Below are 16,644 nucleotides of genomic sequence, written 5' to 3' on the forward strand. Positions count from 1 at the left end.
GGACTGAACTCACATCTAAGTGGATCCTTATACTTTTAATCCAGGTTTTTGAGGGGGTTACTTTATTGTGTTATATATATATATATATGTATATATATATATATATATATATATATATATATATATATATATATATATATATATACATATATACATATATATATATATATATATATATATATATATATATATATATATATATATATATATATGTACATATATAAACTTTAAAGGCTAATTGTATGGTAAATTGACCCAAATTTGATAAGTGCCAGATGCTAAACCTTGAGTGTTTTACGTAAAAGGCAAAAATCCAAAATGGCCACCATTGGCCCTACCGAAAAATCAGAGTTCGATTTTTATGGGATTATATTCGTGTGTAATAGGTCGTTTTATGGTATTTTGAGCTGATAAATTAATTTCTGGGGTTATTTGAGCAATCTGAGATGTTGTACTTCAAATCCCCATGGGTTTCATAAAAATGCTGAAGAAAATACATTTGATGTGTTTTCTGGCTGCAAGAATATAAAGTTTGTCCCTTTTTTTATGCCAGACACATATCTCATTTTAAGGCTTGTCTTTGAGAGATACAAGATAATGTTCTTAACATTATTAGTTTTCGACAACATAAAGATTTAATTTCACCTTTTCTATTAATGGTCATCTTGTTCTCTCATGCTATATTGTTGACTACCCAATCCATTCTCTTGTATGTTGACACCTGCTCCTCTCTTCTACCATGGAATTTCACCTCAAATAATTTCCTCTTTATCTTCACGAAAAAAAAAAAATATATTCTCTTCATTCCTTCTTCATACCTTCGTATACCCACAGACATTTCCTGCTGATTCCATGACCCCATTATGGAATCATAAAACTTCCCATCTGGTCCGTCTTCTCTTCCTCTATTTCTTAAACCATATACTTTTCTCACTTGCGTTGTCTCTAACTCACTTTTCACACTTTTCTCTCCAACTCATTTCTGCTTTAACTGTAGCTGTAACCATTACACCCATAACCTGCCGAAGCTTTCATTTATTTTGTATTAACATACAACTTAGAAAAAAAAATTCCCATCATTATCTCTTTCCCATGTATATTCATTTCCCACATTCAAGCCTCTTTCCAACCGGTCTGCTATAGATCCCTCTTTATGTACATTTACTCCAAGAGCACCATCTCATTCCTTTTCACTTATTTTTGTATTCAAATCTCCTAACACAACTGCTCTTCAAAGTTCTCCAAACCCAGCCAAGCCCTGATTGAGACTCTCCCAATTAGATTCTTTTACACTCTCCTTCTCTTTCACTTTTGCAACCTTGAGTGTTACTCCTGATACAACCAGTTTTTAGTATAGTTTTACAATTAAAGACTGATGTACTTAGAAAAGTAAGGTCAGTGATTAAAATAGAATATTTATAAATGACAATATACTGTACATTATATGTTTTCTTAATTGGAATTGCACGATTGTTTTTCCTCAGCATTTTCGTACCATATTGCCTTAGATAACTCGTATTTAACATGAAGGTGTCACTTAGTGCAGAGCTGAAAACAAATCCAGATGAATCTAATGTTTCCCGTCTTCTCTTTCAGCTTCAAATGGCGAATCTCTCATGATTCGGACATGTGTCTTAGAGAACATGGATTCTCAGTGTGGAGTCTTCAAGTTTGGGCAAGACCAATTTACAGGATGTATCCTTACGTGTGAAGTGGATGGTTGTAACGTGTCACCTCGGCATCTCTTAGCCCTTTCCCTTATTCCTCTTCTAGTTGCATCACATCTCATATGGCGCTGAGGGATTAATGTAACTTACCCTTAAACATCATTTAAACTTATCCTCTCTAGCGAATAAAATAAACTTTTTCCTTTCTCTTTGTATGATCAAACTTTTGAGCAGTTTTTTTTTTCAGTTACTGGATTTTGGAGAGTATTCTCATGAATTTCTTCCAAAGACTGAATACCTTTGTATTTGTATATTAAACCTAAAAATGGATGAATGTTGAATGTAGGTATTAGCAACATATGCTATTCCAAAAATACAAGATCGATGAAACATTCCAAGCATCACGAGATAATCAACATTTTCTTCTAGATGGTTAAGCGCTACGAAAGGATTTTAGCATTCCCACCTTCTTTGTGGTGAAAAAACAAATGGAAAGGAATTGTTTCATGCAAAGATAATGTGACCAGACTCCCGCATTTTTAACGTCTGTCCCAATTTTCTTACAGTTAGCAAAATTTTCAGCTTTTTTTACTGTTGTGAGTTTTGTCCCACGTTTGCCCCACTGATTTTGTGCCCCAAAACAAAATTGTCCACATTTTATTGTAATAGTACTGATATTTTGTTTAGTTTTGCCATTTTACTAACTGGTCACTTCTATCGTCTTCTCCGATTATTACGATACCAAATGTAGTGAATTGAAAGAATGTCACACACTGTAAAGTATATACAGTGCGGCCCATTGCAGCTGCTGATGTCAGCAGAATAAAGGGCCGAGGATGTCACCAAAGGTACGATGATAATATATATGCTGCTGTATATGTATGACAGTACGTGCAGGTGGGTGTATATGTCCGTACATTAACCAAATATGTACATATGCTTATTTTTGGATTGATTCTTGGCTTCTCATATATATATATATATATATATATATATATATATATATATATATATATATATATATATATATATATATATATGTATGTATAAATATATGTAAATATATATATATATATAAATATATATATAAATATATATATAAATTTATATATATATATATATATATATATATATATATATATAGATATATATATAGATATATCTATAAATGAATAAATGTATATATATATATATATATATATATATATATATATATATATATAAATATGTATATATAAATATATATATATATATATATATATATATATATATATATATATATATATATATATATTGTCCCACTCCTACAGAAAAAAATCTGGTCACATTATGCAAAGATACTACAAAAGGTGTTGTTGGTGACATGTAGAGTAAGAAAAGGATAAGTCATTTGTTATTGTTTATAGAGTATATTTGAGAAACTGTATGCATTGTAAAAGGGTTTGGTAATGTATATAGCAGCTATATCCTTTTTGGCCCAATATGCCTCAATATTTGAAATTGGTCCAAAATCAAATGATTCTCCTTAATAGGTTTAGGAACATTTTCAAAAATTGGTATATGCTATTTGATTTGCTTCTTGTCATAAAACACCGAAATCTAAGATTACTTACGCCTTCATAGCAGTTGTACCAAACAGCTTTTTTAGTAGTTTTTAAATGTTGAGAAGTCAGTAATCTATTGGGAAGAAATGCTGTATGAAGACTGGGGCCAAAGAATGAAATTTACGGACAATAAGATTACGTTCCTGAGGATTTTGATCAGAATCAAACTGACCCAAATGGGTGAACGTAGGATGATAGCATATGATATATTTATAAGTGATATCTAATGATTTTGTAAGTGTGCTTTTGTTGTAAGATAAACCTTTTTTTATATCTATAAAAGTAAATATAAGAAATACTTCCCGTGATAAGTTTGCAATGTAAAAATGAAGCATGAAGATTGCTCAGGCTATGCAAATATCAAATTTCATTTCTTAATTTTCAAGATTCATAATCTTCACAAAAAGATTACAGTTTCACTTAGTAACTAATAGTAACATTACGCCACTTGCCACTCACTCGTTCTATAGCAAATAAAAGAAAAGCTATCCAGTATTGAAGTTTTATACTATATATATATAGATATATATATGTATATATATAAACTAAACAGTGCAAGCCTGATACATATTCCCTCTTACAATCAAGCTTTTGTAAATGAGAAATTATTTATTCTCTAGTCAAATATCCAACAAAATAAATGGCTTTGCCACATATGAAATACTTAATCAAATGCATCAAAAAAACTCAATAATATTCTTAAAATAAGAATGATTTTGAAGAAAGGGGTTATTTTCATAGTGATATATAATGAATTTACCAACTCTTAGGTATGCTGATCTTTGTACATGTGAAATGAACTAATTTGTTCAATGTGGTGTCTTACTAACATAAACATGACGTTATATTGACACCTAATTTTTTTGCGCAATGTTAGGTAATTCTTTAACATTGTTTGATATTTGTGATTCTGCTAAATGTAAGGGCCATTCATTTGAATGAAATCAGTGTCATAACTGATAAAATTGGCTTAAAAATACGTAAATAAATGAAATTGACCTGTAAATCCAATAACCCAATTTCAAGGATTTTCTAATTTTTGAGATAAAAATTTCCCAAAATAGAATTAAATCCTTATTTACCTTTGTGTAACCCAATGATATAAACTATACTGTAGTATTTCTGTGTTCCTACCGGTGGATAAGTAGTTACCCCCATGGTTTGTCAATTTTCTAAAACTTCTTCGTGTTTATATGATTATCCCTTAAGCCCTGTCCACACGATCGAGCATGCCCGACGGGCAAACAGTGATACCAGGCCACAATAGTTAGTGAAAATGAGGGTTGATGACGTCAAAAGCGGGAAAACTAAAGGCAGAGATCTGGCAACACTGTATGATACCAGATCCCTGTCTGTGGTTTTCCCGCTTCTGACGTCAATAACTTTCATTCTTACTAACTATTGTGGTCTGGTATCACCGTTTGCCCGTCGGGCATGCTCAATAGTGTGGACAGGGCTTTACACCGTTTATCATTTATTTCCTACTCCCTTTTTATCACATATAATTTCAAGATTACAAGGCCATGTATTTGCGCAGGGCTGCTGTAAGTAAATTCTAAATTTAGAAGTTTTTATTGCATTTGCATGATTAACATTATTGTCAAAATTAATATAAAACAAATCTGTTATTGTCTGTGAAGTCTCACAAAATGATTAAAACTATAAGTTATTCAAAGAGCATTACTTTCACAATAAATAATAACATCTGAACATGGGGATTTTCTGTTATTCTAGTTCTTAGATTTTTATACTGTAAATATTCTAGGCACATGTTAGATATACATAAAGTCTATTGCCTTATACCCAATCCATCACCCTGCTGCCAGGGACTTCATCGAGATTTAAGGGGGCATTTCCTCCATACCTAAGGTTCTCTTTACTACCCCAGGTTACTCATCCACTTATATAACCGTTGGCAAACATGGATTGCTGAAATATACCGCCTGGCAGTAATTTTACCAATTATTTAGAACGTTCAATAAATTCTAGAATAGCTCTAGGCCTATGGATGAGCCTAAAAATCTAAATTTTTCCATTTCTTCTTGGTCGTTGCTCATGTAGTTATCCTGGGTAACACATTTGCTAACCAAGGAGTAAGGCATGTAACAACCAGAGACATGATCACATTCCATCATATTTCTCATACAGATTTGAAATCGGTTACCACATTTTATTTTAAGAACAAATGACAGCATTTGACAGCAATAAACAATATAAGAAAATTAGATCAAACATTAAACATTGGCTATTAATTTATTACCTAAAACATTGAACATAATTTGTGTAGCTGGCAACTACATATGAAATCGTTGTGGAGGAATAATTTTTTTTATTTATGTTTTTTGTTTAATTTTTTGTTTGCCAAATCCAGAGAGAGAGAGAGAGAGAGAGAGAGAGAGAGAGAGAGAGAGAGAGAGAGAGAGAGAGAGAGAGAGAGAGAGAGAGAGAGAGAGAGAGAGAGTAGTTAGTGTATCAATTGTTTGTGGTGAGAAAGACTGTTGGTATAAATAAGATTGTTTGTTTATGTTTTAGTTAGGTTACGGCAGTGGTGAATGTCTTGGGTGAATGCTTATTTTGATTTGACTGCAGCTAGAGTCAGTTGCGTTTGTGAGTGCTGGATTACTATTTTATATCATTTTTCGACCAGCGTGGAAGTGTTTATTTATTTCTAAAAGTAAGTACAGTTTTATTTATATTTGCTTGTCGTGATTGTGAATGATAGGAACAGTTTATTATTAATCTTTGATTATAGTACGATAGTTTAGTTAGCTAGGAGTGTTCGTAAGTGTGTTTTCCTTTTTAATTGATTTTGTATTAAGACTGCTCTTGGATTACTTAACCGTTGATGGCCTGGATTATGATTATGATTTGATTGCTCTGAACGATTTTATTGATATTGATGCCATAATGACCCAGCCCGTTTGAAGGATTTTCCGTTTTGATCACTGATGATAAAGATTGTGATAATGATGCCTATGATTAATTAGCCCCGATATAGGAAGTGAGTGCGATAGTTTGACTCGGGGTACTACCGTTTTCCTGTAAGTTGTAGCAGTGGGCTGTGAAGGTCTTTTGGGCAACGGTGTCCACACACAATCATACATACTGTATAAATATTGCAAACTTGGCTGTGATTATTATTCTAGTTTTTTTTTTTTTTTTTTTTTTTTTTTTTTTTTTTTTTTTTTAGTGAACTGTGTCGGTGTCGGGTTTGTGAGGGTTATTTTGAGTATTGGCGACGGTGTCCGTGCTCAAACATGTATTTACTGTATATTTTGTTTTTGAAGATTTAGGTTAGGTGATTGGTTTGTCTGTCTTTAGTATTAAGGTTTCGTGATACACATATTTTTGGTTATTTGAATGTTTTTTTTTGTAATTGTTTTAGTTTGTAAGTAATATAGTATTAAGGTCATGTTTTGTTTTTTGTCCTTTTGTCTAAGAATCTGGTTTTAGATAACGTAAGGGGAAAGTTTGTTTTGTTGGGACATTTGTCAGTTAGTGATTTAAGAGTGTGGGGGTTGTACTTGCAACATCCCGCCACATCGTCAATGACCTACAAACACAGTTTGAAGACACCACCTGGTTTATTTTCATTGTGTATTCAGTACATAGTGGTCCGTGGATAGCGAGTTTAAAAAACTGTAAAAACTGTATAATTTAGAGATTTGCCTAATTCGACAATATTTGACCATAAAGACTTTTGAATAATTTGGATTTACATGACTAGACTATAGTAGACATAATCAAGGCACATAATGACAGAAACTAACGTAAAATTGAAAACAAGTATGGCATGACATTTACTGTATTTGATTTACCAATATTTACAATCTTTAAAGCACAAGAAACTCTACTGAATTCAATGTACAATTGACATAAATTTATTAAAAGCTCTTGGAAACATAATAGAAAAAAATTACACTTACAACTGTGTTCTCATGTGGGAAAAGAATTGTTAATTATCGGTTAGTTCAGTTACATTGTGTTCCTGTACAGATTTTTATGCAAAATGGCAGGAATTGTAAAATCTCACAGCGAGGCCACAGTTTACTTAACACCAGTTGGCTAGACAAAATAGTACTGGAACTAGCAGGGCCTGATTTAGGGGGTGGCAAAGAGGGCACCTGCCCAGGGGCTTCCACATTTTAGGGGGCCTCAAAAAAAGGACCCAGGCTTAAATAATTTTTAATTAAGGAATAAAAGTTTTTATGTCAGGAATAAAAAAAAAATTGTGGATATTTATGATTTATCTTTTTTCATCACGGAAAACAACAGTAAAACCAAAGTAAAAAACGTGATATCATTAGAAATTTAGGCTATGTTCACAGTTACCCCTAAAATTACCTCCTATCTATTTTTGAATGCATTGTTGGTTGACAAAATCGGAAGGGACGGTTTGTATGTAAGTCTGACTTCAAATATTTCTATATATTTTTTGGTTTCTGTGAGTTTATTTATTGAACGTATGTATTTGTACCGTTGTCTGCATAATCAGTGGCTGTTCTTCCTATGGGCGGTCGCCCAGGCGGCACTTGGGAGGGGGCGGCATTGAACAATATTGGCGAGTGTTATAAAGAGACTAGTGAGTGTGCTTAAATTTGCATGTGAACGCGGTCTAGCTCTTCGTGGCGATGATGATAAAACAATTGGTTCGCCTCATAATGAAAACTACTTAGGATTATTAGAACTTCTGGCTGAGTATGATGATTTCCTCAGGCAACACATCCAGAAACATGCAAATTGTGGCAGTGGTCATACAAATTATTTGTCTTCAACCATCTGTGAAGAACTAGTCAGCCTAATGGTAATGAAGTTTTGAATGAAATCATTTCACGCATAAAATTGTCAAAATACTACTCAGTATCTCTTGATTCCACACCAGATAAATGCCACGTTGATCAACTAAGTCTGATTTTCAGATACATGGAGCATGACACCCCTGTTGAGAGATTTATGAAATTTTTGCCAAACCAAGGACACAAGGCTCAAGAAATTTTTGGAGGATTAAAAAAGTTTCTTGAAGATAATGACATTGACATTAAAAATTGTCGTGATCAGTCATATGATAACGTCTCTGCTATGAGTGGGAGATATAATGGCCTGCAAGCCAAAGTGGCAGCTGAAAATCCTCATGCAGTTTGGATACCCTATTTTGGTCATTCACTGAACCCGGTTGGAAAAGCTACAGCTGAATGTTGTCAGCAAGCTCTCACATTTTTCAGTTTTCTTGAGGTAGTTTGTGTTTTTCATAGCTTCTACACATCAGTATGCAATCCTTACAGACCTACTGAAAACTGTTGAATCTGGTCCTGTATCGGTGCCAAAGAGGGTTTCTACAACACGATGGTCCTGTCGAGCAGATGGTGTGAAAGCACTTATTCAAGGATATCACCCAATCTGTGAAGCTCTTGCCAAAATAGCAAGTGATGAAAATGAGTTAGCAAGCACGGTATGAGGCCAATGGACTCCATGACAAGATGCTCAAATTAGAGACTGCCATTTATGTTGTTTTTTGGCATGACATTCTTGGTCGAGTTGATGCTACAAGTAATACACTGCAAGACCAAAAACTTGACCTGAACACAGCAGTAGCAGTGTTGAAGTCCTTGGAATGTTTTGTACATGAAAAGCGAGAGTGCTTTCATGTTTATGAGAGGAAGGGACAGGACTTATCTGGAACCTATGAATATACTTTACCACGCAGTTCGTCACCGCAATGTGCGCCTGAATCAGTTGGATTATGGACGATCTGAGGAAGTAACTCTTTCTCACTCTGAAAAGTTTCGTGTTGATAATTTTCTTCCAGTAATTGATCAGTTTTTGAGTTCCCTTAATCAACGTTTGATGGCCTACGAGAACACCTGTTCCCTTTCCGGTTTCTTATCTGGACAGGAATAACTGAACTGTACTGAAATAGAAGCAGCTGCAGTAAAATTAGTTTGTGAATATAAAGATTATCTGGATCAATCACTTGGTGTTGAACTTGTACAGTTTGCAGCTTTTTTCACACAGTTTCTGGATGATTATGTTAAGACTGGTAGCTTTGGGAAGGAACATTTCCATTACAAATTGTTGCTAGGCAAGAAAGTTGCAGATACTTTTCCTAATGTTGAGATAATGCTACGGATGTACTTGGTGCTTATGGTCACAAATTGATCTGGAGAACGTTCATTCAGCAAAATGAAGTATATCGAAAACAGACTTCGTACTACAATGCATCATGATTGACTCAGTCACCTGGCTTTGATGAGCATTGAGTATGACATCCTCAGAGACATTGACTTTGACATATTGATGACCAAATTTGCAAGGGCCAAGTTTCGTAAAGTGTCTGGTCTGTAAATACAGATACCACTATAGTTTTTCTATTCTATGAAGAAACTTTGGTTTTGATTTTAAGATTGGCAGCACTGAGTATGGGTCATGCTTCCTAATCACCTTCGAAAAATGGTCAGTTTGTATAGTCAGGTGTGAAGAGGCCTGATGAGTGAAGGCAAACTAACATATTTAGATTTATGGTAATAAAACATATGCCATTTATTTGAAATTTCTTTTCATAATCTTTTTATACTCGAGTGTACAGTCAGGAGAGGTCATTTTGCACACGTGATTAAGATGACCAAAATTCATTACTAGTAGGACCGGCAATGATGATTTCCCGGTGGAACTTACAGCGGCCCCCGGTGAGGCTTGCCTCGCTCGCCACCCGCCTCAAGTAGGGTGGGCCTCCACACATAGATTGCCCAGGGGCCTCTACATGCCTAAATCCGGCCCTGGGAACTAGACTCCAACCACACAACTAGTGGCTCTTCAACAGAAAACCATTTGCTGCAAGTTTGAGCTGCCGAAGTTACACCAATTCAACAATCAGATTAGTAAGATCATTACACTATTTGTCACTGCTGGAATAAAATTTCTTGAATATTGTGCAGTATTGAGCATTATGATGGAGAAGGCAAGACTGTTAGATCTAACTGCATTCTTATTGTATGGTCAGAATTATGAAAAAATATTATGCAACATGCACAAAGATCTAACGGAACGACGTTGCCAGAGATTGATATCCAGATCAGAGATAAGGGATTTGTTACACCACAATTTTTTGTTCAACAATTTAAGATGAGACTAGTAGACAGGGGAACGATTCTTGAAACATGGTTGAATAGAAAGAATTAAAACATTTCCTCAGGAGAGACTGATCACCAAAATGATTAGGAGACTCTCAATAGCCTATTTTTGGTACAATTGAAGAAGAAACAGACTTGTGTGCTTCTCAAAAGTAACTTGGCAATCAAGAATCACACCTAAAATTTTAAAACTAAATTATATAGAAGTAAAAAGACATTGTCAATAAAAAGATCTGGATGTTGAGGAACCACTATCCTTGACATATTTATTCTCAGTTTTGTTTGGGTTCAACTAGCAATTTTAGCTAGATCCCTATTAAGGGATACGGAACCTATAGGTCTACATTCAGGAGAACGACTCCTGTCTGTTCAAGTTTGAAAATAAAAGGCCCCATGATTAATTGATACGGCCAAAAGCACCACTTAAATCAGAGCAAATCGTAGCAACTCTACGTCCACAATGAAGGGATATCTGTATAACATGGGAAATTATAATAACGCATCACATGGTCAAAGGTCTGTGCAGAAGGCATTCAAAATCTTTATAATGTGGGTATTATGGAAATTGGGCGGTAATCAGCAAAGATAGAACTAGCAAATGCACCCATTGGAATAACACTACATCTTCCCCACTTGTGAAAAATAACAGAAAGCTTAAGAACTAAGAACTCATCTTTATTTATAAAAACAAACACAAAGGGATACTGCCTACTTGGTCTACTCCTCCATAAGCATCAAGGTCTAGTAGATGCATTTTAATTTCACGGAACGGAAAGCTAAACTGGTTGGTTTAGCTATTTAGGGAACTGGAATGATCCAGATTGAGTTTCTCATTACTCTGTTTACTGCCAAACATATAAGCCAAAAGGGTTGCATTTTCCCTTGGACGACACAAAATGACAGAAATAATTGTTATTGTTTACCCATACGTATTATTCCCGCTAAAAATATGATATTCAAAGACTCAAAATCAGGTACTGTCATTGGTCGACTTTTATGTGGTAAATTTGTTTAAAGTATAATCTGAGTTCTTGTTTTGTGGGGTGATCCTGATCCTTGGCGGAAAGTGTCGAGAGTGTCCTGATGGTATGGCTGGTCTAACATTAATATCAGAATAAGAAAACCGTTTTTTTTTTTTTTTAAGGAAATCACATTAACAACTCTCAGCTCAATTAAATTCCTGCCAGCCATTTCATCTTTAGTTTTACTTGGTCTCTTGAAATTAGCACATCTGGATCTGTTTCATTAAGACCTGTTTCCATGAATAGCCTTCCCAAATTTACACTTTGACGGGCTGTCAGTGAGAAACATAGTCTTCCAGGCTATTGCTGTCTGCCTACATATTATAGGATAGAATTTCTGCCCGGCCAAGGATTCAAACCTCAGCGGAATCACAATCTGAAAAGTGTTGGGAGGAAGAACTGTAAATTCATTAGAGGAATGGAATTTATTAAACCTTCGATTACAAATTAAGGTTTCAGATTAGCCAGAGCAGGGATTATGGTTTCGTAGATCTCAATTCCTCGCAAAAATGTCTCTTCGTTCAGGAATTCATTGTTGTCGTGGAGAAGAATGGGTGTGTTGTTGATCGGAGAGAATCCGAGGGCTGGTATTCCAAGCTAACACATAAGAGAAATACCTTTTAAGAATTGGTAACAATGGCTTTAGTTTACAAAATGTTCTAAGGATATGTAAAGATACAAAAGACTTTGAATGCAAGTAACAACACTACAAGCCGCTATATGCCCATGCCTTTCACTTTCCAGGCGAAATTTGTAACCAACAAAGTAACAAAATTTCATCATTTTAACATAAAGGTGGTTTACTTGGCAATGTGCATGCAACCGATACAAAACTATGCAATAATCATTAACACGTGCAGTCGAAGTTGAAATATTTATTCTTTCTTTTGTACTTTGAATTTCAATTAACAAGTTTTTTGCAGAATTATATATAGTCATTTGAAAACTATTAAAAACAAAGTAATGATGCTACGTTAAAGTAAATTGACAATGAGATGTTAGATATTTAGCTTACCATTCTTATGTATTTTGAATCAGTCGATGCAGGGAATATTTCTGTTTCTATGTCAAGATTCCTGAAAGAAAAATTAAGGACACAATAAAAATTGAAATTCCAGTTGGATATTAGACAAACTGTCTGGTGCTTTCAAAGCATGTTAGGTAATATAAAATGAATGAACACACAGATTGAGCCGTAACGACTGAATAATTCAAAAGATGAAATTCTCTGGTCCAAAGAATACAACCGATAAAATGCATTTTCTACTCATCATTCCATCTTTACTGAAAGCCAAGGAGGCTCTATGAAGTTCACACTACCAGCAGAGCTCATATGCTCCTACAGAAGGAAAAATAAGGCTCTGCATGTGCATGTTATGCCATCAGCTGTGGTGTCATTATTAGGGCATCATCATTGTTCATATAGTCAGTGGTCTTTAATATTGGTGAGTGTGATGAGAGGTTATTGGTGATAATTACCACAAATTACTCAGGAAAGGGTGTGTATCAATGGACTGGGCGATAAAAAGAAAAAAGTTGAACCCCGAGTCTACTGCTCTGTATGATAAATGTAGTGTGTATCAAATCATCACTGGTATTGAAGACCTAGCTTTTGACTGAATAAGGGTAGCACAAAACAGTTAACCTTCGGTTCACAACATGTGTATGCTTATGTGCAAGAGAGTTGCACATGGTTCATGAATTGCATAGGTTTACGTATGTGCCTTTCACAAGAATCAAGCAGGCAAAAATCACTAATTTTTTTTTTTTTGGGGGGGTGGGGGCGTGTATGGCAACATTGTTATTTGACAGCCATGCAACTTAAGTATGGGAGAGTTTCGTAGTTCTGATTTACACTAGTCAGTGATGGATGTGAACACAGCTGCAGTCTCCAGCACATCATCTGCTGTCCTAAGTGAAGATGATCGCCCGATAGATACATCATAAGGCTTGGGTCACACATCTGCAACGAAGCTCTGCGATTTGTTGCGATATTAAAAAAACCAAGAAATGGCGAAAAGTCTAGCGATTGCTCTGCTGTTTTATATCGGAACGACCTGCCGCACGCTTCCTGCTAGATTCCTGCTCACTTATTCTTAACCCGGGTGATTGTTGGATGGAGTGTATGATAGAGTTGCACAAGAGTCGCCGCCTACAGCGTTCACCATGGTACTATAGTCTATTTTTTATAGCGGTGCATATTTGCACTGAGTCACAGGGGTGCCCTTTTAGCTCAGAAAGGTTCCTGATACCTGATTGGTCGGAAGTATTTTTGTCCGAATACCTTCATTATTCTCGAATGATTACCAAGTAATATGAATCGAAACTTATTTATTAACCTATATTTCTCCATCAGATATATGTTTTGTCAATAAACAATGTTAAAGAATAAATATATTATAAAGAATCGTCTTGGTAAGTCTAAATTTAATAACTCAATCCGCCGAAGTCAACGACAGCAGCTTGTTTTCGGATGCACGCTTTGTAATTTTGTAATTTTTCACATATTTTAACACAAATTGGGATAAATTACACTCAGCATAGGTTAAACATGTTATTATAAACTTTCTTTGAATACCAGAATTTACCAAAAACATGGAATTAATAAACCCGATATTTGTGAAAACTTATGGGGAGGTAAAAGAACAGCCTATAGCGGCCTGGCGGGAAAACGATCCCTTCTGGCTCGTAGACGTTGTTTGTTTTTTCTTTCGTAATATAGTTCGGCCTATTCCTTTCAGTTTAAACATTGCTCTTCGTATTATTTTGCTTAGTATTTTCCCACATTCCTGTTCCTCACCTAATATCTATCTATTTTCCCCGATATCCCTTCTTTCATATAGGCCTATGTGATATACGCACTACGATTCCTTATGTTTTGTACCTTACGTCAGTGTCAGTAAGTATGTAAATAATAATAACAACATAAATTTTATGCTGTGTAGCAAGTATAACCTATTCTGTAAACCTGATATTAAACATAGTATTTTTTATTCCCGCCTCTTCACTATTTTAATGAGACTAGCACGCGCTTCCCTTCAAGCCATCACTTTCGACAGAGGATAAGAAATAAGGAACCGTAGTAGGGATATCCCATATATGAAAGTAGGGATATCGGGGAAAATAGATAGATATTAGGTGAGGAACAGGAATGTGGGAAAATACTAAGCAAAATAATACGAAGAGCAATGTTTAAACTGAAAGGAATAGGCCGAACTATATTACGAAAGAAAAAACAAACAACGTCTACGAGCCAGAAGGGATCGTTTTCCCGCCAGGCCGCTATAGGCTGTTCTTTTACCTCCCCATAAGTTTTCACAAATATCGGGTTTATTAATTCCATGTTTTTGGTAAATTCTGGTATTCAAAGAAAGTTTACAATAACATGTTTAACTTATGCTGAGTGTAATTTATCCCAATTTGTGTTAAAATATGTGAAAAATTACAAAATTACAAAGCGTGCATCCGAAAACAAGCTGCTGTCGTTGACTTCGGCGGATTGTGTTATTAAATTTAGACTTACCAAGATGATTCTTTATAATATATTTATTCTTTAACATTGTTTATTGACAAAAAATATATATGATGGAGAAATATAGGTTAATAAATATGTTTCGATTCATATTACTTGGTAATCATTCGAGAATAATGAAGGTGTTCGGACAAAAATACTTCCGACCAATCAGGTATCAGGAACCTTAACGAGCTAAAAAGGCACCAATGTGAGTAAGTGCAAATATGCACCGCTATAAAAAATAGAGTATAGGCCTGCGAATAATCAGGACTAGTGCGGATTCCCGTGAGATTTATTGTGAGAGGTCTATACTCTAGAATGCGCTCGATTAACACTCGATTGTCACTTGACTTGGCTGCGAGTGCACAACGATTGGGCAAGGAGGTACTGTATAAGAAGGCTGATATAAAAGACCTGGCATCAGTAAACCACTCTATCAAGTTTGCAAAGATGCAATGGGACTATCTGAGGGACTACTGCAACTCATACCATGGCATAATGCAGTGCTATAGAGTGTTAACGGGTATTTTGTAATGTAACTAAAGTGTTTGAATGCCAAAAGAAACCAAAACCGATGTCTAACTTTGTATTATTTATTCATCATATTCGTTCCTACTGATCTATTCATCATATTCGTTCCTACTGATCTAAGTTCTTTTCATTAAACGTGTTTTTATTTATATAGATTTCATATTTTATTTATTATGTTTTTTATTGACTTCATTCATAGTAATGCTTTTTATTTATTCATAATATTTAGTTTCTATTTAAGTCATTCATAATGATTTGGCATTTTATCTATTTACGTTAGTTTTCTTTAATGGCTTCATTCGTAGTGATAATTCAAGGTGTTTTTTTTTTTCCTTTGTTTATTCAAATTCTTTTTTATCTTGTCTTGGGTTAGAGTTCTCTTGCTTGAGGGTACTCGGGCACACTATTCTATCTTATTTCTCTTCCTCCTTTGTTAAAGTTTTCACAGTTTAAATAGGAGATATTTATTTCAATGATACTCTTCCTGGAATACTTTGTTTTTTTGAAGTTTCCTTTCCTCCATTGGCTATTTTCCCTGTTGGAGCCCCTGGGCTTATAGCATTCTGCTTTTCCAAATAGGGTTGTAGCCTAGCAAGCAACAATAATGATAATAATCACGTGGTCGGGATGCTGTGTGCCATGTCTCATGCTCCATATACTCGCTAGATAGTACAACAATTTCGCCGTACATACTTACAATTGATGAAAAGGAACCGTGGTCAAGTAAAAGTGAGGTACGATTCGCCTAAAACGCCGCTGCTAACGAAAGTCGAAGCTGAAGGTCGCCACAGTTTTAAACATTCAAAAATGTCGCAGAGCGGTCTTGACTGGGTCAACCGATTGCGAGGCCTTGCCCGGCGATATTTTGTGCATATTCAAGGGGGATCAGTTGTACAATGGCAATACCAAAAAATATGGCAGTTTCCTAACATTGCAGCAAGTCGCTGAGCTTAGTTGCTGATGTGAAACCCGAGCATTACCGCGTGGGGTAGACATCAGACCAGAGAGATGCTAGAATATGGTGGTGAAGATAAGGAATTTGTAGATAGTGAATGTGATAGATGCAATGATAATGAACAAGTGCTAACTAGTTATAGAAATATTCTCAATCGAAGATAGATTAATGAACCCTTTCCTGATAATGAGCATATGGTAGACAGAGAATGTGTTGGGTGTTAT

At 35.0% G+C, this 16,644-nt stretch overlaps 2 protein-coding genes and 1 pseudogene across 2 annotated transcripts in view; 2 read left to right on the forward strand and 1 right to left on the reverse strand.

Annotated features, from left to right (window-relative positions):
* The window catches only part of LOC137657028 (U-scoloptoxin(05)-Sm1a-like), a 39,843-nt gene extending 37,687 nt beyond the window's left edge, over nt 1–2,156 (forward strand). The window contains exon 4 of the mRNA XM_068391387.1: nt 1,597–2,156. Within this exon, the coding sequence (XP_068247488.1) occupies nt 1,597–1,799 (203 nt within the window). The 3' untranslated portion in view covers nt 1,800–2,156. The remainder of the gene's footprint in view (nt 1–1,596) is intronic.
* Nucleotides 2,157–8,375: 6,219 nt separating this feature from the next.
* LOC137657029 (uncharacterized) lies at nt 8,376–9,723 on the forward strand (annotated as a pseudogene).
* A 2,038-nt stretch (nt 9,724–11,761) lies between these two features.
* LOC137657031 (aminoacylase-1-like) overlaps nt 11,762–16,644 on the reverse strand; it is a 20,829-nt gene continuing 15,946 nt past the window's right edge. The window contains exons 8-9 of the mRNA XM_068391388.1: nt 12,436–12,496; nt 11,762–12,017 (exon numbers count right to left, since the gene is read on the reverse strand). Of these exons, the coding sequence (XP_068247489.1) occupies nt 11,868–12,017; nt 12,436–12,496 (211 nt within the window). The 3' untranslated portion in view covers nt 11,762–11,867. The remainder of the gene's footprint in view (nt 12,018–12,435; nt 12,497–16,644) is intronic.

The sequence above is a fragment of the Palaemon carinicauda genome, chromosome 18 (genome assembly GCF_036898095.1).
Source record: "Palaemon carinicauda isolate YSFRI2023 chromosome 18, ASM3689809v2, whole genome shotgun sequence".
NCBI lineage: Eukaryota > Metazoa > Arthropoda > Malacostraca > Decapoda > Palaemonidae > Palaemon > Palaemon carinicauda.